Raw genomic sequence first — 22892 nt, 5'->3', positions numbered from 1 at the left:
AGGGGCACGCTGGGGGCGTGACAAACGCTGGGGTCGTGTGCTACGTTCCGCACTTCATGCCATCCGGGTCGTACATTAATCAGATCGTCTGCTGTGGCTGGGGGCGTCACAAAGGCGTTCACCTCGAAGTGTGGTAAGTAACCATTCGCAAGACTCCCTTTGGGGACTGCCCGTTGTCTCACACATTCTGGGGGTACCGAATGCAGTGTGTGCCTTGGCAAGGGTGCGTCTAAAAAGCACTCTGGCCGAAGAGTGTCGGTGTGGGTCATAAAAAAATAAGAACAGCGGGAAACAATCATTCAAGACTCAAACCATTCTAATTTTTAGACGGTCGCCGCTGGCTCTCAAGCGGGGGCAAACGCGACATAGCGTGTCTGCGGGGACAATTACTGCAGCCTCTCATGCACGCCGTTACTGAACTATCACATTAAACCAAATTACACGCGCCTGCTAACATCAGCCAGGGCTGTAGCCGGGCTCAGGATCACTACACTAATTACATACGCCTGCTAACACGCCTGCAGCCCTGGCTAACATGAGCCAGGGCTGCAGCTGGGCCTCAAGCGGGGGGACACCCGCCTGCTAACATCAACCAGGGTTGCAGCTGGTCCTTAAGCGGGGGAACACGCGAATGACCGTATCTGAATACACACATTACACACATTATATTTCATACCCGGACAACGTCGGGACGGACTGCTAGTGGTGTTATAAAGTGATACACTCAAAGAACTCTTGCAGTTGAATAATTACCCAGGGTTCATGTGTCTAACAGTTAGTTACATTATTTTTTGTAGGTGCACTGTAATGTTAAATAGTATTGACTTTAAAATCTTCTATAAACAGATGATTATCACAATAAATAAAAGTCAAGTGTTGTCAGAAAAAGACCTATACACTCAGTTATTTATTTTTTATAAGTAACCTTTATTAAAACAGAAATAAAGAGAAATAAATAGAAATGTAACTTTAAAAACAGTATAATAGAAACAATGTAAGTTGGACTCCAGTGGAAGCAGCGTAGGTAACCTGCAGGACAAAAATGAAACATAAGTATGTGTGCTATGTGGAAGAGGTAAAGAAAGCTCAAATGAAAGGACCATAGTGAAAATGGTAGGGAGGGGCAGTGGGTGGAAGTGAGAAGGGGAGGGAGAGTTAAAAGAAGAGAGAAGACAGAGCGTCAGTCTATTGCACTCAGCCCTTAGTGTTTACCCTCCGTCACCCGTTTGTCTAGGACGCAGGGATCTGCAAGATAGACTGTGGTTTAAGAAGTTCTTAAAATTTAATACATGAAGCCAGAGATTATGGTCCATATTATGAAGGAAAGGCGATAGCATTATCGCTGTTTTAGCGGCAGGAAACCGCTGCTAAAGCGGCGATAAGGGGTTCATAATATGCCGTTGTGAATTCCCTTAAATGCACAAGTTTTGGTGTGAACCTGGGATTCTATGGGATTTCACAAGGGCATATTATCAACCCCTTATAGTCGCTTTTGTGGCAGTTTGCTGAAGGTAAAGTGGTGATAATGTTATCGCTGTTGTTTGATAATATATTCCTACATTATTAGCTACAGGATATTCGCTTGCATGCACCTGTGCACCCAGAGTGCTGCACCCCAGTCTCTTCCCCTGCAATGTGCTCAATTGTAGGTCTTCCACACTGAGGCTTCACAGCTCACCTGCCACCACTGGTATGTCCCACGATATGTTGGTGCAAGCTCAGAGTCCGGGGTACATTTGAATGGAAGACCAGGTCTCCAAAATGGAACGGTGTCTTGATACTGCGATGGAAGGTGTTAGAATGCTCAGGGCATCATTGCAGGAGAGAGTTCCCGCTCAGCCCCTTTTCCGCCAATCAATTAATTTCTGTAAAGGGAGAAATAATTTAATGGTGGAAACGTTTGGAGGTACATGAAGGTTTATTTTAAGCTTGATAGAAAATAGGAGTTGAGTGCATCCTTCTTTTTTGAAGTACGATCAACCGTTAGTGGTAATCGTGGTTCAAAGAGGAGTTGGAGTGCACGAGAATACTCAAGGGTAAATAATATGTTATGCTAAAGTTTACTTAGAAAGGAATTAGAGAGCATGCTAGAAGCTTAATGTTCGCGTGTCATGTAGTGGCGGGAGCCTGAGTGCATGTACACTCAGTAAGGAGCTAACTACAGTTTCCTAAAAGCCAACGCCATGTGTCTGTAGGGCAGCGCTGCCTGCTGGCTCAGGTCTATAGTACGGTCCAGTGGGTCCTTAAAATTAGACCGATGTGACTGAATGAGGTCAGAGATCACAACATAACACTTGGCAATATTTCTTATTCGCACGTGCGCAGTCTGCCCGATGCATCCCACCCCTCTCTCACCACCTCGCTGAAGAGATGTCTGTAGGACAGTGCTGCTCACTGGCTCAGGTTTACAGTATGGTCTAGAAGGTCTTTAAAATGAGACCGAGATGACACTGAATGAAGTGAGAGATCACATCATTATGCACGGCAATATCGTTTGTTCGCACCTGTGCAGTGACGCTAATGCACTTCACCTCTCTTGCCACACTGCGTTGAATTGGAGGCCCTGTGCACCTAGGCCACTATGCTTACCTGCTGCATACACTACAGGCAGTAGAGCTCACAGCTTGAATTCAGTTTTGGATTTATACTGCGGACAGCATTGAATTTAGCCTTGATATATCAATCTGCACTGTGGACAGCAGGGTTCACAACTCGAAAAGAGAAACAGTGTGAAGGAGAGGGAGCGAGAGAGAAAGGGAGAGGAAGAGAGGAAGAGGGAAAGATAGAATGAGACCGATAGACCAAGAGATGGAGCAGGAGAGGGAGTGTTCACACTGGAGAAAATCTTCGCAACACACCTTTCTGCCACCGGTGTGTGTCCAACCACGTGCCGGGTCATAGTGCACCCTTAAATTTAGTGATCTGTTAGATCGTATAGAATTAGTAATTACAGAGTATATGCAACTGCACACGCATATTTCTGTGTTAAGACTCTATGCACCCAGGCTGCAAGGAGGTGTCTGTGCGCTATTTTCCATCCAGGGTGCTGTACCCTATCCACTCCCACTGCCCTGCGGTCACTTCCCATTACTACGTACCCAGACTGGTGCACCCCATCCACTCCCACTGCCCGGAGGTGAGTGCCAGTTCACGCGCACCCAGATGTCTGCACCATATCCACTCCCATTGCCCGGAGTTGAGTGCCCGTTCCTACGCACTCTGTTTGCTGCACACTATTCACTCTCACCGTCCAGAGGTGACTTCTCTCTGCTGTGTAAAGAAGCTTCTCTGCTCACCTTGTGCCACTAGCGTGTTTCAAATAGGTTCCACCACGTGCCGAAGCAACCTTCTCGGGCATTGTGAGGATGGCCACGCATCATCGCAGGTTCCACAGACGTTGGGCTCTGTTGGTGTTGGGGGGGTGAGGTGGTAGATGCCAATTTGAGAAACACAGCCTGTTAGATAAAAAGCAAAATAAGATTGTGCGTCATTTGTTCATAAAAGGAGAGAGAGTGACACTGAATACAATCTTCTCAGCTCACCTTTCTGTCACCGGTGTGACTCCCACCACATGCCGGGACATAGTGCACCCTGAAGCTCTACATCTGAAAGATAGTAGAGAATTAGTAATTCTAGGAAAGTCCAGTATGCAGGAATGAAAAGACAGAGACGGTAATTCTTCCTTTATATTTGCTGCATACAAGACTTGTTCTGAGGATGAATCAACCTCAAGAGAATTAGAGAAGGAAGATATTGCGACTGGTTATTGCCACTATCTTAATCTGGACTATAATAACACTGCCCTCTCTCCCCTCCCCCCCTCTCCTTTAAAACACAACCATCTGTACGGTCCAAACTATTTTAATGGGCTACGATGTATCAACAATTACTAGAAGTAGTAATGTTTTCCATCCGGTTATAGAGAACAAGTGATGTGCAGCCACACACGTGGTTTCTATTATCATGTCTGGGCACGATCATTTAAACCCCATGGCCTATTGGTGTCTATTACGCGCAGCAAGCGCGCAATAGACACCAATAGGCCATGGGCGGAGCAATGCTCCTGCCTCTTGCCAATTGCGTGCAGTCTTTTAAAATAGGTCTCACCCATAGGCCAATGGGGTAGCACGGAAGGAAATGCACACGTACGAGCGTGTGTGATTCCTAGATTAGGTTCATATCCCCGTTTTTTCACTTACAAAATGTCTCGTGCTGTGCACTGCAATGAAGGCACGAGCTGTACTGCGTACAGTAAGTCCTAAAGCAACTGAAAAAGGAAAGGTTGTCAAAATAAGATGGTGAATTTAAGGGTACATAGTATAAAAAAATAAATACTACTACTTTGCTACAGATGTAGGAGCGACGGACATTTGGCCGACTATAAAAAAACTGTCCTGCTATTGGAAAAAAAAATCAAAATGCAATAAGACAGGTAAATGGGACTGTGTATGCCTAAATAGCTGCATCGCCTTTTTGTATCCAGTTTGCTGCACCCAATCTCTGCCACCAAGAAGTCTGACATTTGGTGCGGAGTCTTGATATTGCTATGGCAAAGGACATACTCGTTCACCCATCATAATCGCAGGTTGCTCACCTGCTCATTCCTTGTGGTACCACTAACTCCGTGACCAAAGAGGGCACGAACGTGGTGGTGGGCCACCCTGTTCGATGTTTGGGGCCTACATGAGGTGTCCGGACCACCAGGACGGACCATCACAGCGCATACGATGGGAGCAATTCTAAAATGTGCGTGCTGTCTTTTTTTATTGGTAGGGTCACGTGTCTTGTGACGCCTGTGCTGGATGGGTGTGGTGTGGGTGTATACTAGCCATGAGAGAGTGTCTGTGCCGTTCTGACAACTAGACCTGTGACCAGCAGATCACTACAATGAAAATCTGGGCCATGTAGCGTTGTTGTCTTTTCCTGTAAACGTAGGCAGAGTGGGCTGGCCTGACGTATGCCAGTGCTGCGTGAGGCTGTGAATAATGACTCCGACGCTATGGGCGTGGCTCCATCGTGAGGTATATGAGAAATCAACTGATTCGGGTGTCTGTGTTGTAGTGCTGCAGTCACCCGGGTCTTAAACGCAAATGTGACATTATGTGAGTAAAGTTCCACAACATGGCCAACATTGAAGGTACGGGGAATCACTGACCCTACATTCATCCATAGTTCCACACATAAAAGATGGTGGACATGACACATTTCTGTGGATATGAATGTTTATTGCACATTCAGTGGAGTTTTGTAGCTGTAGCAAAACAGAGCCCTGAAAAGTTCAGGTTGAGTTTTTGGCACATGAAGGGCAGCTAATTAGAGTGAGGCTTGTGGTTGGAGTTAGGCTGCGCCAACAAATATACTTATGTGGTCCGTCGGGTACACTGTCGAACTTGGTGCTGGAAATGCGTGTTCGAGCCTCGGAGTCTCGTTCACATGTGGTTATTGTAGGCAAATCACGTAATATATCCGCGTGCCTGAAAGTGTAATGTAAATACGATGCTCATGTAAAACGCTGAAATACTTTTTGGTCGAGTTCGCGCTATATAAATATGCTACAAAAAAAAAACTACAGCAATCGCAGGGACGTATAAATTTACTATACACTTTGCTTGCGGTACTCTAATGATTCAGTCTCTACGTTCGTACTTGTAGAAAGAGTGAGAGAAAGTTACATAACCGAAGTTTTTCCTACTGCCAGAGGTAAGATGGTTGCATATGCTGTTTACAGCACTATGTCATTTGGTAGGACCCAGGGGCAGCATTTTGCAAACAAAATGAATACACAGACACAGATAGTTGAACTGGGTACAGGCACGTTTGCTCAACTCCATTTTATTACCAGGGTCACATGTCCAGTTATGTCTGTGCTGGGTGAATGTGGGGTGAGTGTAAGCCAGCCCTCCGGGAATAGTTTCTGTTGGTAACAAGTACAATAGTAATCATCAAATCATACACAGATATTCCATCATAAAGGGTTTGACTTGTGCTGCACAAAGGTAGGAGCAGTGCATGTGAAATAATACACAAAAGATTCTATCGTAAAGGGTTCATGACTTGTGGTGCACTGAGGTAGGGGCATTAGAAGCATTCAGCGTCTGTGGACCCAGCTATGATACGTGATCTGGGCGGTTCTCCCTGGGAGCATTGTCTGTTGCCTACTGGACTAAATCATCTGTAATCGTGATTTGAACCAAAGATGAAACATGTATGGAATAAATTGTCGAAACATGTAGGTTTCTGGAACATTACAGTTCAAATTGTGAGCTGTGCTTTCCGCAGTGTAGACTGCCATTCAGTGTTCCTTTGGACATGCAAGATGAATTTGGTTATTGTACTAAACCTATAACTGATATAAAGCAAGTTCTTGAAGCAAGGATACTAAAAGGATATTGTGTAGGTTTGAGGGACGTTATACTTAGTTGCATACTGCACTCTGCAATTAATGAATGAAGAGTCAATTTAATTGTGAGCCCTGATGACCGCAGTGTAGGCAGGAGGCAGCGGTTAGCAAGGACCCACGACCACGTGGAGTTGAGTAGAGCTGCACAGTATTGGCAATTCAGCATGTGTGCAGCCAGCGATAAGTGGTACACTGAGTTAGTGGCACCTGAAGCAACCAGCTTCTGTAGAGCCTGCGATGATGCGTAGTCCGGGCAGGCCACATTGGTTGCAATGTTTTTTGCCTAGTGAATTCTGCCTTAATAAGGCCACGTGGCGATGATTTATGGTGCACTGAGTTAGTGCTACCTCTGGCTCATATTGTGCACACCCGGCGATGTGTGGTCCGGGCGGGCCACCCTGGGAGCAATGCCTTCTTTCTAAAGAATTGTGCCTTAATAAGGCCACGTGGCGATGACTTGTGGTGCAGTGAGTTAGTGGTACCTGAAGAACTCTGCTTGTGTGGTACAATGTGTCTTGCCTACTGGACTGCGCCATCTGCAATCGCCATTTCACCTGAATCGTGAGCCCTGCTGTCCGCAGTGTAGATCGTAGGCAGTAGTCGGCACAGACATCGAGGAATGATTTTTGTCACATCCTTTAACAAAATCTGAGGACATAGAGTACAATTGTCTCTGCATTAAATAAATCAAGGCTAAATTCAATGTTGTCCGTAGTGTAGATCCAAATCTGAATTAAAGTTGTGAACCTAGCTGTCCGCAGTGTAGATCGAAGGTAGTAGTCGATACTGACATAAGTCTGTGGTGCTGTGTGCTAGGTTCGCAGGAGGCCTGTGTCGAGGAGGCCCGTGGTCATGGCGGCAGCCACGTGGCAGGGTGAGGGCCACCGCTCTGGCAGACTTTTGTCTTCTCACAAATGAACCACGCCCAGGGCATGACCTATGTATTTATACTTTTACTCTGGAGTTGCGTACGTTAGACCAGCCAACTCTGCTTCCGCTTCAAGGGGAGGAGGGGACAACACAGCTACATGACCGAGAAATTCCCCAGTGTCTGAGATAATATGGTTGAGTCCACTGTGCAGTACACTACACGTATCAATACTATATCTCTACATGGAAAGGTTTGTTGTTTGTATAGTAAGTTGTGTACAGCATATCACCAGTACACTTGGGATTGTGTGAATTATTGTTGATGTGCGAGTTCCCTCCCTTCTACATAATTGGTTGCCACATCTCCGAACATTCAGCTATTGTGCGCTTGAGGCGATAAGGTATTTTGGGAAGATCCATTTTCCTATTTTGCGCTGCCTCTGAGATAGTAGGGGGCAGTAGTCCCGGGGGCGGTTGTGTTGGTGGAGGCGCTGAGTGTTGTGATTTTGTTGGATGTTCGAGCTGCATAATTAGTACCTCTATCACATATTAGTCTTTAGATATGGGTGTGAGTTGGGTGTAATTCAATATAGTCAGTCAACCTTCTTACACCAGTTAAATGTTGATGTTAATTTGTTACTAGTAAGTGGGGCTATCGCCTGTTTTTAGGTAGTATTGCCTGGTTGTTGAAAATATGGGGAAATGCTTTCGTGTTTTTTTTCAACGGGAACGCAAATTTGTATATCATTGGCGTTAGTTGTGGTTCTGGTTTGTGGCGATTTTGTTGGCGGAAAGTATAAATGGAAGAGTGGAGATATTTGCAGTTTTTACTAGGTTGACAATAGGATGATAATTAAAAAAGACAAAAAAACTGATATGCTTAATGAACATTATAATTAGAAATTAGCATTTAAAAAACCTTAGAAATTCACTGAAAAAAACATAGGTTTCAGGGGTGTTCTAGTTAGCTGGACATTTCACTCATACAAAACCATTGAAATTCCTCTGTTATAGTTAGTTGCACTAACTATAACTTGCGCGCCCGCAATCCACTGCTGATGTCACATATTACATCATTCATGACATGGTCAGTAATATCACTGATGACATCTCAAATGACATCACTGATACATATGGTCTTCTATATTTTATAGTGAGGGATGAAAGGTTATACTAGTGTATGAAGAGATGTATCAGATTCTCACGTGGCTGATGTCATCAGAGATGTCATCAGTGCTGTTACACATATGCCATGAATGATGTAATATGTGACATCATCAGCAGTGGATTGCGGCTGCGCAAGTTAGTGCAACTAACTATAACGGAAGAATTAAAATGGTTTTGTATGAGTGAAATGTCCAGCTAACTAGAACAACCCTGAAACCTATGTTTTTTTAGTGAGTATATGTATTTGTGTGTGTGTGTGTGTGTGTGTGTGTGTGTGTGTGTGTGTGTGTGTGTGTGTATATATATATATATATATATATATATATATCATCCAGAACTCCTCCGTAGGAAGAAGAGAGGCCACACAAGGGGAAACAGAGAAGGCTTCTTTATTCGATACAACACCCACAGTGGCGAATGCATTTCGGCTTGAAGTCCGCCTTCCTCAGCGCCATGGGTATAAGCACGGTTTTAGGCTCCTGCTCGACTTAAATTGTCTTTGCCTCATCCTGCTGCTGGACATGTGACTCCGCCCCTTCAGGTGAGTACCAATCGCGTGACACTTCCTGCAGGCTGCATGTAGTGCGGTGCCTACAGGACCCAGAATGCACCATACCTGGCCGTTTCTTGGTGTCTTGCGGGGGTAAGTCTTGTCCCAGCTAATCCTAGTGCCCCCAGGGGGTTTTGCCGAACATCAGTTGCCTCCTCCGCTCCCCAGTCCGCAGCCACCTCCAGAATCCGGGAAACAAAATAGACGGGGGCAAAGTAGGAAGTCCTCCACGCCCACAGTGCAATCTAGCCGATTGCTACATCGCCCAAATTCCTCCCAGGCTTGGTGGTGGGCCCCGGTCTTTCCCTTACCAGGGACAACAGAATTTCGCAGATGCGAAGACCAGCGTTGCCAGGGCCAACTGAATGCTGCGGGGACCTCTCAAAGCGCGACTTCTGGCACACGCGCTGAAATTTTTAGTGAGTATATGTATTTGTGTGTGTGTGTGTGTGTGTGTGTGTATATATATATATATATATATATATATATATATCGGTCTTCCTCGTGCTCTGACTCAGTCTGAAGAATGTAGTACTGATTTGTTTGCCAGAGCTCTTTCAACTAATTTCGCCTTGTCCTAACAACATTTTTTTGGGTGAAATTGTACTTGCGCCTAATTTCATAATTGTACACAGTTTGTCGTGTTTTTTTCCAAGGCAATTTTATCTTGATAGTTCTCTAAACTCATATTAATTTTTGGGATAAAATCCAAAGTTTTCTGATACGATACTTTAGAATGTAGATTAGTTTCTATTTCTTATAGGGTCTTTTATTGATTAATCGCAGGAAAATTAGGATGCATAGTTCTGTTTATAATTTTACTATTCGAGTAATGTAATTCCTCACCATAGCTTTTTGTAAGTTTCTTAAGTTTCTGCAGATTTGATAAGTATTTCTTTTAGCCACTTGCTTTTCATGGGAATGTAGCTTAGCATTGTTAGAAAAAGCCTTTTAGTCTCTGACAGAAGGGGCACATTGGGTAGCTAGGGAGAAACAAAAGACACCTAGGTGTACAAGCTTGCACTGTGAATAATGCAGGTAAATAAGCATTACATAAAAATAAATATGGATCAGCCACTGTACACAATCATCTAAACTTTATAGAAAAATTTCTCATATACATATGTGCAGGCCTAATTTCATTATTAATAGGTGGCAGCCTTGAAACAACAGTGTTTTCAATTTATCTTTGATATCATAGTAATAGCTTGTCCTGGAGCTTGATGGTATCCAGTTAGTCTCTATGGGCACTTGATGGAAATTTTTGCTTTAGTGTCCTTGGTTCTTCGAAGGTAGAAATTTAAAGTAGAAAATTCAAGAAGTAAGCGTCTTCCACCAACTCTGAAAAATAGGGGGAATATCTGAAGGAACTCTGTCTTGTGTCAGCAGTTTGACATGATGAATTGTCATCCAGGTTTGTGGTTCAGCCAAAACCTAGTCTACTATATTAATGCCATTAGGTGAGCTAATTTTCTGCTGGAACTGCATAAAACTGAAATGGGATGTTTGTGCGAGAAAGTTGGTGGTACCATATAAAATCTAAAAGCAGTGTGAGAAAGAGTAGACCTAGGAGAAGCCCTAGACCTAACATTACCTATGTATTACTTGCAGATACCACTCAAGAGCTTCTGCTGCCTTTTTACGAGTCTTATTATTATACTAGGGGTTGTCTTGGTAAATCTAGGATCTTGCCCACCAGGTGGCAAGATGGCACAGACCCACTCCCAGGGAACCTGACTTAATGCTTCAGCACGCCACCATGGAGGCGTGGTGATACAGGCATCATCCATCGCGTGAACCCAATTCATTCCTACCCAACAGGGAATCCAAGAGGATGGAAAATTTCATGAAACTTGTTTTCTCGTGCCAGCCTTGCAATCTGTTAACACATCATGCCTCCTGGAACAGAATTCGCACTCCTTGTGGGGGGGTAAGGGTGGGGAGTAGTAGAAATCTTGCCAACTGTCCCAGAGGAAGTCCGACAAAAGCTGCAACTCCTGTTCCTCGATGATCAAGATCTGCAAAATACTCCATCCAACCTGGCCTGTGCATAACCGACTAACTGGTTAGGGCAGTTAGACTAACTTTGTGCTTAAGCACCACCACTTATCTTCAAACAACATTGGTCCCATGCATACAACAATTAGAAAAGACGCCAGGAAGCGAGACTACCGACTGACCCGGTTCCCTGGCCGCCGACTGATACCACCGTGTACCGCGGCTTCCCCCGCCTCATTGTGGGCGACCGCTTAATTCAACACTTCTCCGCGGCTATCGTTTAGCCCAATCGGCATTTAGAGGCTTATTTATTGTTAAGGCTTTCACTGAAAATGTCCTGATGATGGTGCCGTGATTTAATAGGGGTCCGAAACGCCGTCGACCTTTAAGTACCAAAACAAAAACGTGATTACTACGTGTTTTAAGGTGCTTTGTGGAAATATTCTGTACATTTGCATCCATGACAGAAAACTGTGTTTTGCCTTATAAAACCCTTCTTTGCTTTCTATATTCACTTTCTGTACCCGCTCTGTAAGTGCTGGACACAGGCTTGTGTTCCACACTGGCTGACTTGTGGAAGGTACTCTGTGTGATATAACCACTTCTAATTCAAGTAAAACTATGAAAGACCACTGTCCGGCTGGACATGTCTAACCTTAATATAGATTGACTCTCTATATTTTATTCTTTTCTAATTGTTGTATGCATGGGGCCAATGTTGTTTGAAGATAAGTATTTTCCCCGAGGTCCCTGCTGATTGATTTGGGGCCCCTTGTTGCTGTAAAATTAAGCACCACCACTGTCAAAGGAAACTCATTCCGTCCTCTATCTTAGTTCGCTAGTACTAGTTTCACTCAACAGGCTTTTCATCGGGCGTGAAATTGTCCCTCATAAACATTCCATTTGAGTCCAAACCATTTGGAGCGAAGGCTGACTCTGCCCTCAAGAAATTTAAAGAGAGCAAGGCCACCACTCGTTCTCTGGGTCTAACTCAGCCTGTTCAGCAGTTTCCACAACAACTGACTCCCATTTTGAGGTCAGTAGAGGCCCCCGCAGCAACAGGCCTCCTAGCCCTTTCATCAGTGATGCAGCCAAGCTGTCCCCTTAATCTGTCTTTGGAGGCACACAGTCTCCCTGTAGGAGGTCAAGTCACCTTTCACATCCTTAGATGGTGGAGCATCACGTCAGACCATTGGGTGCTGCCGATTGTGAAACACGGATAGGCCCCAACACTTCCTGTCTATTCCACAGACATGCCACCCACACTTCAGCACCTCTCGGAGACCCACTTGTTCTTACTCTGCAAAGAATTTCAGGTTTTCATGGCCAAGGGAGTAACAAGGGGTTACTGGCATCAGAGAGAGACTGGTTGCTTCTCCTTTTATTTTCTAGTGCAGAAAAAGTATGGTGCCTTCGTTCCATCCTAGATCTTCGTCCTCTGAACTTCTTCCTCCAAAAGTGTAAGTTCATATGGCTCACCTTGGCCCAAGTCCTGTCGGCTCTTGTAGTGTTGAGCTTGCAGGACATATATGTCCACATTCCCATCCTGCAATCCCACAGACATTACTTGCGGTTTCACGTAGGCTATGAGCACTTCAAGTTTCGCTTCATCCAGTGCTCCTTGAGTGGTCACAAAGATGATGATGGCGGGGGTTGCAGCCCATCCACAGAGGATGGAATCCTAGTCTTCCTAGCTATAGGAGACCGGCTACTGAAGGTGGGGGTCATCCCAACCAGTCAGAAGACACCTCCAGATGACAACCAGTCTGACATATTTGGATTTTTCCATCAACGTGCTTCAGTCAAACGGGACTCCTTGACAGAGGGTCCCCTTCATCGGAGCCATCCTGGATACAGTGCTTTTCGAGCAATCCTTTCATTCTCTTACCAGTACAGGATATAAGGGCTATGATCCTGACCCTTTGACCTGGGTATCCGTGAGAGGGGCTCTGAGGGGCTTCTGAGCCTCTTGGCCTTCTGCATCTTTCTTGTGCACCACGCTACATGGCACATCCGGGCTCTGCACTGAGATCTGATAACTCCGCACCAAGGCAACTTCTCCGACTGTATTTAGGAGTCGAAGGAGATTTAGAAAGGTTTGTTATGGTAGTTACGAGACCGCAGTTGGACCGGCAGCAGACCCCTCTCCCTACTTACCAAGAATTAACATTCATGACGGACACATTGTTTTTGGGTTGTGGAGGTCATCTGGTATGAAATTAGAGGTGAAGGCTAACTTCCATGTCAACTAGTTGGAGTAGCTAGCAATTCGCTTGGCAATGAAAGCATTCCTCCTGACCATCAAAGGGAAATAGGTGCAGGTACTTGTGGATAGCCCGACTGCCATGTATTTTGCAACAAGCAGGGTAGAGTTAATTTATCGGTTCTGTGCCTGGAGAATCTGCACTTCAGGATGAGGCTGAGCGCCCAGGGCATGTTTGTCTTTGGCTATTAATAAATCTTGCTGCATTCACATGCACGACTATATTCATTTCCAAAGCGCTTGACCATGATAAGTAATTGCAAAGCATGTATTGGTCCAGAACCTCCCCTGGTCATTCAGCCTTCCTCTCCACAGGTTCTACTGGGTCTCCTTGAGCCCTCAACTTTTCGAATTAGGGCAAGTAGATACATTACCTACAAACTCAGCGGGACATCCTTGCCTTCTGAAGTACTCATGTTTTACATTGGAAAGTACTTCTTGTTGCAATTTGGAGAGAAGCCTTGAGAAAGTCCTGGAGGACGAAACACGCCTCAGCTGCTGTTTTTGTCAGTAATGGAATAAATTAAATTGACCAGACACGTCAACATCTGTGGATCATTTATTGGAAAACCTTCTATGAAACTTTATCAACTGGTTGTGCTTTTGTCGCTATATTATTAAGGATAAAAGAGACAGTATTCTGGTGTGCTTTGGTGCATATAGTGGACATTTATATATAGACTACCTTCTGTTGGTCTATTGGATTTATACCCAAGGTGAGTGGGTATTTAAGCACCATGGGAACACCCTTGTAAATTGGTGAATTGCAAATTGAGTGTTTAAGCATGAATAACTGACATATAGATGTGCAGATCTGGGAGCATATCCACTGCTTGTACGTGTATAACATATTTGGAGAGGTTAGTGGGTAATTTATTTTGAAGGAGTTGGAGAGGAGTGAGGCTGCTTTAATGCAATTGGAGGATGCGTTTTTAAAGTTAAAGGAAAGCAAGGCGATGAAGAGAGATGGCACAAGTTCTCTTGAGATGACTCCTTAGAGCAGCAGATTTAATTGAGGTATCCTCTGAATGGTGTGGAGAGAAGAGTAGTACAATAACCCTGCCCTGTAACAGTGCAGCACTAATACAAGCTGTAACTTTGATGCTAAGGCCTAGCGATCTAAGGGGCAACCTGTGCTCTCTGTGAGGATAAATAAGGTGGTAGTATACTGGACCGAGGATATTGAATGCTACAGTCACATTGTTTCCTTTTCGTAGACATAGCCTTCATACTGATGATCGTACTGAACTCTAATTATTAGACATTGATAGGCTGGGCATTTGTTTGTTTTCAGGAATGGTGGACCCATCTTTGGCTGAATGAAGGCTTTGCCTCATGGATCGAGTACCTCTGTGTGGATCACTGCTTCCCAGAGTATGATATCTGGACTCAGTTTGTGTCTGCGGATTATACTCGTGCCCAGGAGCTTGATGCCTTAGATAACAGTCATCCCATTGAGGTGAGCTCAGCATTTTGCTATTTATACCTTTTCTGTTTGGGTGAACGAGTGCATGCTCATTGTGAGGAGATATTGAAATACAGGGTGGCATTTGCTGTGACTTGCAATAATTTGCACAATGCCTTATGATATGGTGTGCAATTTCCATATTGCCTGTGGTTCAGTGGAGGAATATGCCAGCAAAGAGCTTAGTTGTATTGCATAGTGAAGATACAGTGCTGTTTTGGCAGTTCAATGTTACATAAGAGGCCACTCTTAACTTTTCAGATGAGCATATCCATGTTGAATCCACAATTGAGAGCAAACTTCTTGGTTTTTCTCATTAGAAGCATTATATTAATCATTTGTAAAAAGTTTTGCTTAATTTTGAGTGGAGCACTCTAGGAAAAGAATGTATATCTGGTTTAAGAGACTCAATCGCTTTATATTAGATTTTCTTTTTCATGTTTCTGCGATAACCTCAGGTCAGCGTTGGTCATCCTTCGGAAGTGGATGAAATCTTCGATGCCATCTCTTACAGCAAAGGTGCCTCCGTCATACGAATGCTGCATGACTACATAGGTGATCAGGTAAAAACCCCATACATGTGAAGCTACTGTATTCTCAGACCTAAATTACAGTCCGTAAATTTCCTGCATTTGTTCACACTTGTAAGTTTCAACCTGGAATTTGCTGTGTTATGCTTTGGTCCGAGTTCATTCTTCACTTTATTTGTATAAGTTGCTGTGGTGATGTACCTTATTTTACTGCTGCTTGTGGAAATGGGTGCAGAGGACTATGAATTTTGTTCATAACTCTTGCTATTGGCTGGGGAAAGTTAAACTTGATTTTCAAACTCACTTCTGTGAGATGCTTGCTTGGCCATTTTTAGGGCGAGCTGACGTAGCTTGCAATGCAAAGCATTGCAAGCTGTCAGCGAAGACAACTAATGTTGCCCGTATCTGGGAGAGTGGACACGAGAGGGGCACGAGCGCAGACGCGGATTTCACCTCGTGAGCGCGCACGTCGCCTTGCCCCTCTCGTGTCTCATTCCCTTGCACAAACACACTCCACAGTCACGCATGCGCACATACCCAGCCACACACACTGCATACACACACGCAGACCCACGCGCACACACGCAGACCCACGCGCACACACACAGACACATTGGAACAGACACACACGCATACACCCCCCTCCCCTCCCACTCACCGGGCTCTTTCGGCGTGTCTCCTCTGCAGCGCTGGTCGGAGTCGGCCGGCTTCACTGCTTCCTCGGCGGCGGCGGGCGGAACTTCCTGCTGGGTTGCAGGCCCCGCCCCCGTCTCGGCCAAAAGTGCCTGACTTCCGGTTTTCACGGAGCAAGGCTGCGGCAGTGATTTCTTTTGGGGGCAACAGCGGTAGGCACCCTCTATTCTGTTCTTCCCATACTCCTGCGATAGGATTTTTACTCGAAAGAAGACTCAATTTCACAGCATGGCGTACTGGCGTAATCTCAGGCATTTGTAACGTTAGTGTTGGAAATTTTGCAAGAATATGCCTGTGTTTATAAAATACCACCCTGGCCTACTTCTAAGCTAGATACTTCTCAGGTTGAGTATATATACTGTCCACAGATAATGGAGCTTTTAATAAACCAAGTAGCTTTCTCCATCACTTCCTACTGAGGAAGTGTCATGTGGTTCATGCAAGATTAACCTGTCACATGCGTGGTTGTCCCTCAAAATTCAACCCCCATGTTAACTTATTTGTATCCATTAACGTTGCCATTTATTTTTCCCTAAACAGACTTTCTACATCGGGCACGCTAACACCAGTCCGCAACCCTCAGAAGGTTCTGCAGAAAACATATCATTAATGAACACTAGAAAAATACATTATTGCTGCTAGCAGTGTGCGTCCCCGTTATGCCCTGGCTATTTCGAATATAATATAATATATGTCCTGTACAGCACCGCTGGCACGTGCTTAGTCTCAAATCCTTCGCATCCTCACCTTCTCCACACAGATGACAGACAGGTTTTGAGTAATGAGATTTCTTTACATCCTGTATATCTGTATTTATCATAGAACCCTTCTATCTGCTTGAATGTGAAGCAATGAATCTCACCATTTCGGATGTGTTGATGCTCCAGGCATCTTTCCGTTTGAGGTGCTTTACATTGCAGGGATGGGGTGCACATACACTCCAAACAATACCACTCAGTGCCACATAATTACACGCCACACAATTACACTCTACTGAATACATCATACACTCCACATAATTATACGCCACATAATTACACTGCACTCAACGCAACATACACTCCAAATACCACTGTGTCACATAATTACACGCCACATAATTATACTCTACTGAATGCAACACACTCCACACAATACCACTCAGTGCCACATAATTATGCTTCATAACTACATTGCACTCAACGCAACATACACTCCAAATACCACTCAGTGCCACATAATTACACTGCACTCAATGCAACATACACTCCAAATACCACTCAGTGCCACATAATTACATGCCACATAGTTACATTGCACTCAATGCAAAATACACTCCGAATACCACTCAGTGCCACATAATTACACGCCACATAATTACTCTACTGATTAGACTGCGCTCAATGCAACATACACTCCAAATACCACTCAGTGCCACATAATTACACGCCACATAATTACACTCTACTGATTAGACTGCGCTCAATGCAACATACACTCCAAATACCACTCAGTGCCACATAATTACACGCCACATAATTACACTCTACTGATTAGACTGCGCTCAATGCAACATAAACTCCAAATACAGTTCAGTGCCACATAATTACACACCACATAATTACACTGCACTCAATGCAACATACACTCCAAATACAACTCAGTGCCACACTGCACTCAACATCTAAGTCACGTAAATACAACACATATTGCATTACAAATGCTATAGGTGTCACATTTGCGAAAGTTAAAACTATTGGCATTGTAAATGACAAAGCTATTAATTTTGGTATTTTCAAAACCAACAGATAAATATAAAATTTGTCATTTACAATACCAACAGCTCAAACTTTCCTAATGCGAGACCTATTGCATTGCAAATGCTTGTTCTTTATTGTAACGAGATGTCCATCATAAAAGTTAAAGACCTACCTTTCTTGGAGCCTCATACCAGTGACAAGGTCCACAAGACGAAGGCTATATTGGACTCTCAAACTGTAAAAAGCTCTTCACAGAGCTCCAGATAAATGCTTTGTAGTAGCTTAAGGATTCTTCCAACAAAGTTTAAACAGAAAAACATCTGCAAAACCTAATAACCTTTAAAGACAAAGGTGACAGTCTTCAGTTGCTCTTGGTAAGCCACAGCGTAGCAGCAAACCGTGACTTTTGAGCTTTCACCTATATGCACCACAATTGATAGGGGACATCTTCCACAGCATGACCGACTACAGATGGTTGCCAGATGTTGCGCAGAAAGATACTCTTGGAATTTCAAACAGCTCCTCCGCATTCCACCCTCAAACATCATACCTCTTGTCCTGGACTAGCTGTTCGCAATGTTTCTGGTCTTTAGTAGACAAATTGAAAATCTCTACTGAACAAAGCCATATTTGCCAGCTGCTTTCTAATAATAAACAGAGGCACAAAGGGGATTTCCAGGCCTTCATACACCTAAAGACAGTAAATGGGTTAAGATGGTGAAAATACAGGGCCTGCATCAGATCTAGTCTCATCTGCAGTAGGGAGACTGGATGTATGCAGTTGATCTTCACGATGCATAGTTCCATCAAGAAGATAAGCATGATGACCAGCAGTTCTGAATACTCACCTCTTCTTCTTGTTATTTTTCCAAATGTCCTAATTGCTTACGTTGAGATGTATGAAAACATTGATGTAGCTGTACTTGGACTGATGGCTTCTTAAAGCCATTTCTCCTGGCGAAATAAAATACATTTTAAAGTGAAGCCTAAAAGCCTTAAGTGAAAGTCTATAGAAACGTCTTAGCAAGTAAACTTTATCCCTAGTAGAGGCTGTATTGGTCATGAAATGCACATGTGTATACTCCCTAAAACAGTTTTTCCCATATGCATCATAAATACCCATTTCCCTTGCAAGAGCCATGATTTTCACCGTTAGTGTCCCTCTAGCGTTGCTGCAAATGAAGCCTCTGCAGTGATGCCTTTAAGATCAATGTCTGCCCAAAATCTAGGATCTGGAAAGATGTATTTTAACCATCCGGAGGGTCTTTTTTCCATCTCCTGTTAGTAAATCCATGTTGAAGTTTTCATGCTTCTCAGAAATAGGTTGCCACTCAGATTTTGTGACGGAATCCCGTTGCACAGTACTCTCTTGTGAATCAGACCCAGCATGCTAATAGCAGACTTTTCTCTTTTTGGAGATTATAATGATACAAATAGACTGTAAAAAAAATATCTCTGTAAGGAATGAGGTCCAAGTCCTTTCAACCGAACCTGCAGATCACACCTATCTGTTTTCCCGGGTGACTGAAATGTGAAACTGGACCTCTAAATTTGAAGTGTTTCATAGGAGTTAAAGGAGGAAATTAGCAGTAGTGTCATTTGAAAAAGCTTTTCCGGTAGGGGACCCACAAACAACATAAAGTGCATAATGCCTAAAGATTTGTCTGGAGATCGAGAACGGAATGCCATTTGGTTCATCTGGTAAGTGGCTTAATTTATGACCCCCTTTCTCAATTAGGTTTGTGATCTTTGGTGCCACTATCTTGGTTGCTGGCCAAATCTCCCAAGCACTACATATATATATTCCTTTTTGATCCCTTGCCTTATAAAAAATTTCTATTTCCCTGATATTTTCTTTTGTGGGTGGGTGGTGTTTCACCTTCATGTACTAGTCTCCCTTCTTATATAGTTTAGCTCACTGGGCAATAAATACTTCTCCAGCATTTCGCTCTGAATAAGTAAATTAGTTTGTTGGGTGGGGTATGGTGGAGAGAAGTGGCGAGTGCTTGATGCTTGCATATGTTGAATATTATACAACCCCAGGCTGGTCTTTTTTGCTGAATCATTATACTTGCTATTGGACTCTTAAGTCATAAATTCTCCAGTTTTGGATCTTCACATGCTTGAATCATTCCCCGTCATCAAGGTTGGAGTCATGGTACCTTCTAAAGCAGTAGAAGTAGTCTACATAGCTTATAATGGGAAAAGACATTGACTTTAATAGTTCATCTTCATCATTTACAAAGAACCAAACTCCAGCCAATCAGGCGATAGCCCCCTTTAGAACACTCCTTGCAGAGGCATCTTCCCTCAGATTTTCTTCCGTATGTTGTGTGAAGGAAGTCTCCCTGAGAGCTGCTCAGTTCTTCAGCCCGACCCTGATGGTGATCATCCAGATTATTTCTGTTGTTCCATTTCTCAATGCCCAGCACTAACATGTCAGAACCATTGAAAAAAAGGACTTTTCAGACCTTGTGGCACACGTGGAAAGAGGCTACATTCTGAAGACTCTCACAGGAAGTGGATCTACTGCCTTCATCCTGCCCACAAGGTAAAGGACTTCAACATCTGTTGGACCTTTTCATCTAAAACTCTCAAAGATAGAGAGGGGAGGCTGTTATTATGGCTAGACAAAATTTAAATCTGAAACAACTGTTGTTTCTGAGAATGACAATGAGGTTCCATTACCTCACAAGAAAGGTCAAGGAAAAGGGAGAAATTGCACCAAGGGTCTCCAGAGGTGCACAGAATAGCCTTCAAAAAGGCTCGACATTTGTCTTCAAAAGACACTTCTCATAAAGAGAAAAAGTTAAAAACCTCCTCAAAGGCTACTAGATCAGAGCCTTCAACACCCTCTTCAGCCCTGGCATTACGTCCTTAAAAAAATCCTCTTCAGAGCCAGTCATGGTAAAACATAAACTGGCAATGTGTCTTGTCACCAACACCACCGCCATCAAAAACATAGTAGACAACCACATAGCCTACTACAGCCCTGTCAACAACCTCTTCGACAACTACTGTGCTGACGCCGTGAACGAAGACCTTGTCTACCAGGCTGTTGACGGCACAACCAGCAGAGAAAACAGACAAAATCAGACAAAGAAACCACCTATATTACCTTACACCGGAACTGATGACATCATGGACTATACCGTTGACACCATTGAGAATGGAAAAACCAACACCCAGAACATACTTCTCCTAGCAAGATGTACCCCGTGCCACCAAGTCATCTTTTAGATGTGGAGGAGTCTGGCGATGATGTAACATTTTAGCTCATAGTCACTCAGAACCTAATGTCAAGAACCAAGATGATGATGAGGGGGACTATTACGAGCACGTCTATGAAAGGCAGCAATAGAAAGAGAAACCTAGACAATATGTGGAGCAATTTCACTACTTCGCTCCGCCTCTAACTTCGGAGGTCATGGTTCAGGTTCCTGTGGCTCTGTTGCAAGACCTACAGGGCATATTATAGGACTACTATAAATGCTTCCCTGAACCTTCAAGGTAAACATCTCCGCTGCGTCCACAACCTCCTATACCAAGATCACCCGAACCTATGCCACCACCTGCCACTCCAAGAATGACCTCATTTACATTTACATTACATTTATTTCACTTGTAAAGCGCGTAATTCACCCGAAGGTCTCAGAGCGCTAGGAGCAGACAAGATCCTTAGATTCAGCAGATTCAGAGGAGTTTGAGGGTTGGGATACTAAGGGTTAAAGAGGCAGGTTTTGAGCAGTTTCCGAAATCTGACGTGATCTGGCTCTTCTCTCAAAGGTGTGGGGAGGGAGTTCCATGCTTCTGGGGCGGTTTTGCTGAAGGCTCGGTCCCCGTTCCTAACCGCTCGGACTGTGGGAACGGATAAGAAGGCTTTAGTAGAGGAGCGCAGTGTCCTAAGTGGGACATGGGCCTTAAGTTTCCTTTCTAGGTAAACTGGTCCATGTCCATTTACTGCCTTATGAACCAGACAGCAGAGTTTGAATTTTATGCGTTTTTTCACGGGGAGCCAGTGCAACGTTCTGAGACAAGCTGCTGACGGGGTTCGCGGAGGAAGGTCTAGTACTAGCCTTGCAGCCGTGTTTTGAAGAACCTGAAGTCGGTTTAGTAGTGACTGATTGATGGCTGAGAACAGTGCGTTTCCATAGTCCATCCTGTTTATAACCAGCCCTTGAACTAGGGGCATGCGTGCTGAGAGCGGGATCCATTTAAAGATCTTCCTCAAACTGCGTATCTGGCCATAGCTACTTCCAACTATTTTTTTTATATGTTCGGACATGGTGAGCTTGTTATCTAGGATTACACCCAGGTTCCTGACGTAAGGTTTGGGGGCAGGGCACATGCCCAGGGCGTCAGGCCACCAGTCCGATGACCAGATTTGGTCAGCTTTGCCAAAGAGCATGACTTCGGTCTTCCCTGCGTTCATCATGAGGTAGTTTCTAGTCATCCACTCTTGTATATTAATCATACAGTTTTTGAACCTAAATTTAGCATCGTCATTGTTTTGGCTAATGGTGACGAGAATTTGGGTATCGTCAGCATAGGATATTGTCCCAAAACCACATTCTCTGATGATCTTGGCCAGGGGGGAAACATAAATATTGAAAAGGGTCGGGCTTAAAATAGATCCCTGTGGGACTCCTTTATCATTTTTATAGGAGATGGAGGTGTGGTCACCGATTTGGACCCTTGATCGTCTATTTTCAAGATAGCTTGATATCCATTTAAGAGCGTTTCCTTCGACACCAATCTCGACAAGGCGCTCCAACAGTATGCGATACGAGATGGTGTCGAAGGCCGCAGATAAATCCAGTAATATCAGGATGGCTGATTTTTTTGAGTCTAGGGATAGCCTGATATTATCTACTACCCCGATGTCAAATATTGCCATGCCTCCTCTAAAAGACACCTTTTCCTCGGATAGCAATAGAGAGGAAGGTGAAATTCAAGAAAATCAATCTGTGTCTAATGAATGATTGGGTTAGCTCATCCCGACACCTTCACCTTCTGCACTACAGCCAGTAGACTTCTCACCAGATATCCCTTATGGAGAGAGCGGTCGAACCGTTCCAACTTACAATAATCATCAAACATTTAGATTTTTGTCTAAAAGATTTTAAGGAACAATCTAGAAAAGGGTGATCACAATTGTTGATTATATCTTGGAGGAAGAAATAAAGATCATGAAAACTTCTGCCATGGTTACAAGGC

The 22892-nt window shown here is 44.1% G+C and overlaps 1 protein-coding gene across 2 annotated transcripts in view; it reads left to right on the top strand.

Annotated features, from left to right (window-relative positions):
- The window catches only part of NPEPPS (aminopeptidase puromycin sensitive), a 1004488-nt gene that overhangs the window by 463751 nt on the left and 517845 nt on the right, over positions 1-22892 (top strand). For both annotated transcript variants that reach the window (XM_086924308.1, XM_086924309.1), the window contains exons 10-11: positions 14543-14707; positions 15172-15276. In XM_086924308.1, coding sequence (XP_086780434.1) covers positions 14543-14707; positions 15172-15276 — 270 coding nt within the window. The remainder of the gene's footprint in view (positions 1-14542; positions 14708-15171; positions 15277-22892) is intronic.

Source organism: Lissotriton vulgaris, chromosome 5, assembly GCF_964263255.1.
Source record: "Lissotriton vulgaris chromosome 5, aLisVul1.2, whole genome shotgun sequence".
Classification (NCBI taxonomy): domain Eukaryota; kingdom Metazoa; phylum Chordata; class Amphibia; order Caudata; family Salamandridae; genus Lissotriton; species Lissotriton vulgaris.
Note: the sequence above shows the minus strand (reverse complement) of the source record. Positions and strands in the feature narration are given on the sequence as shown.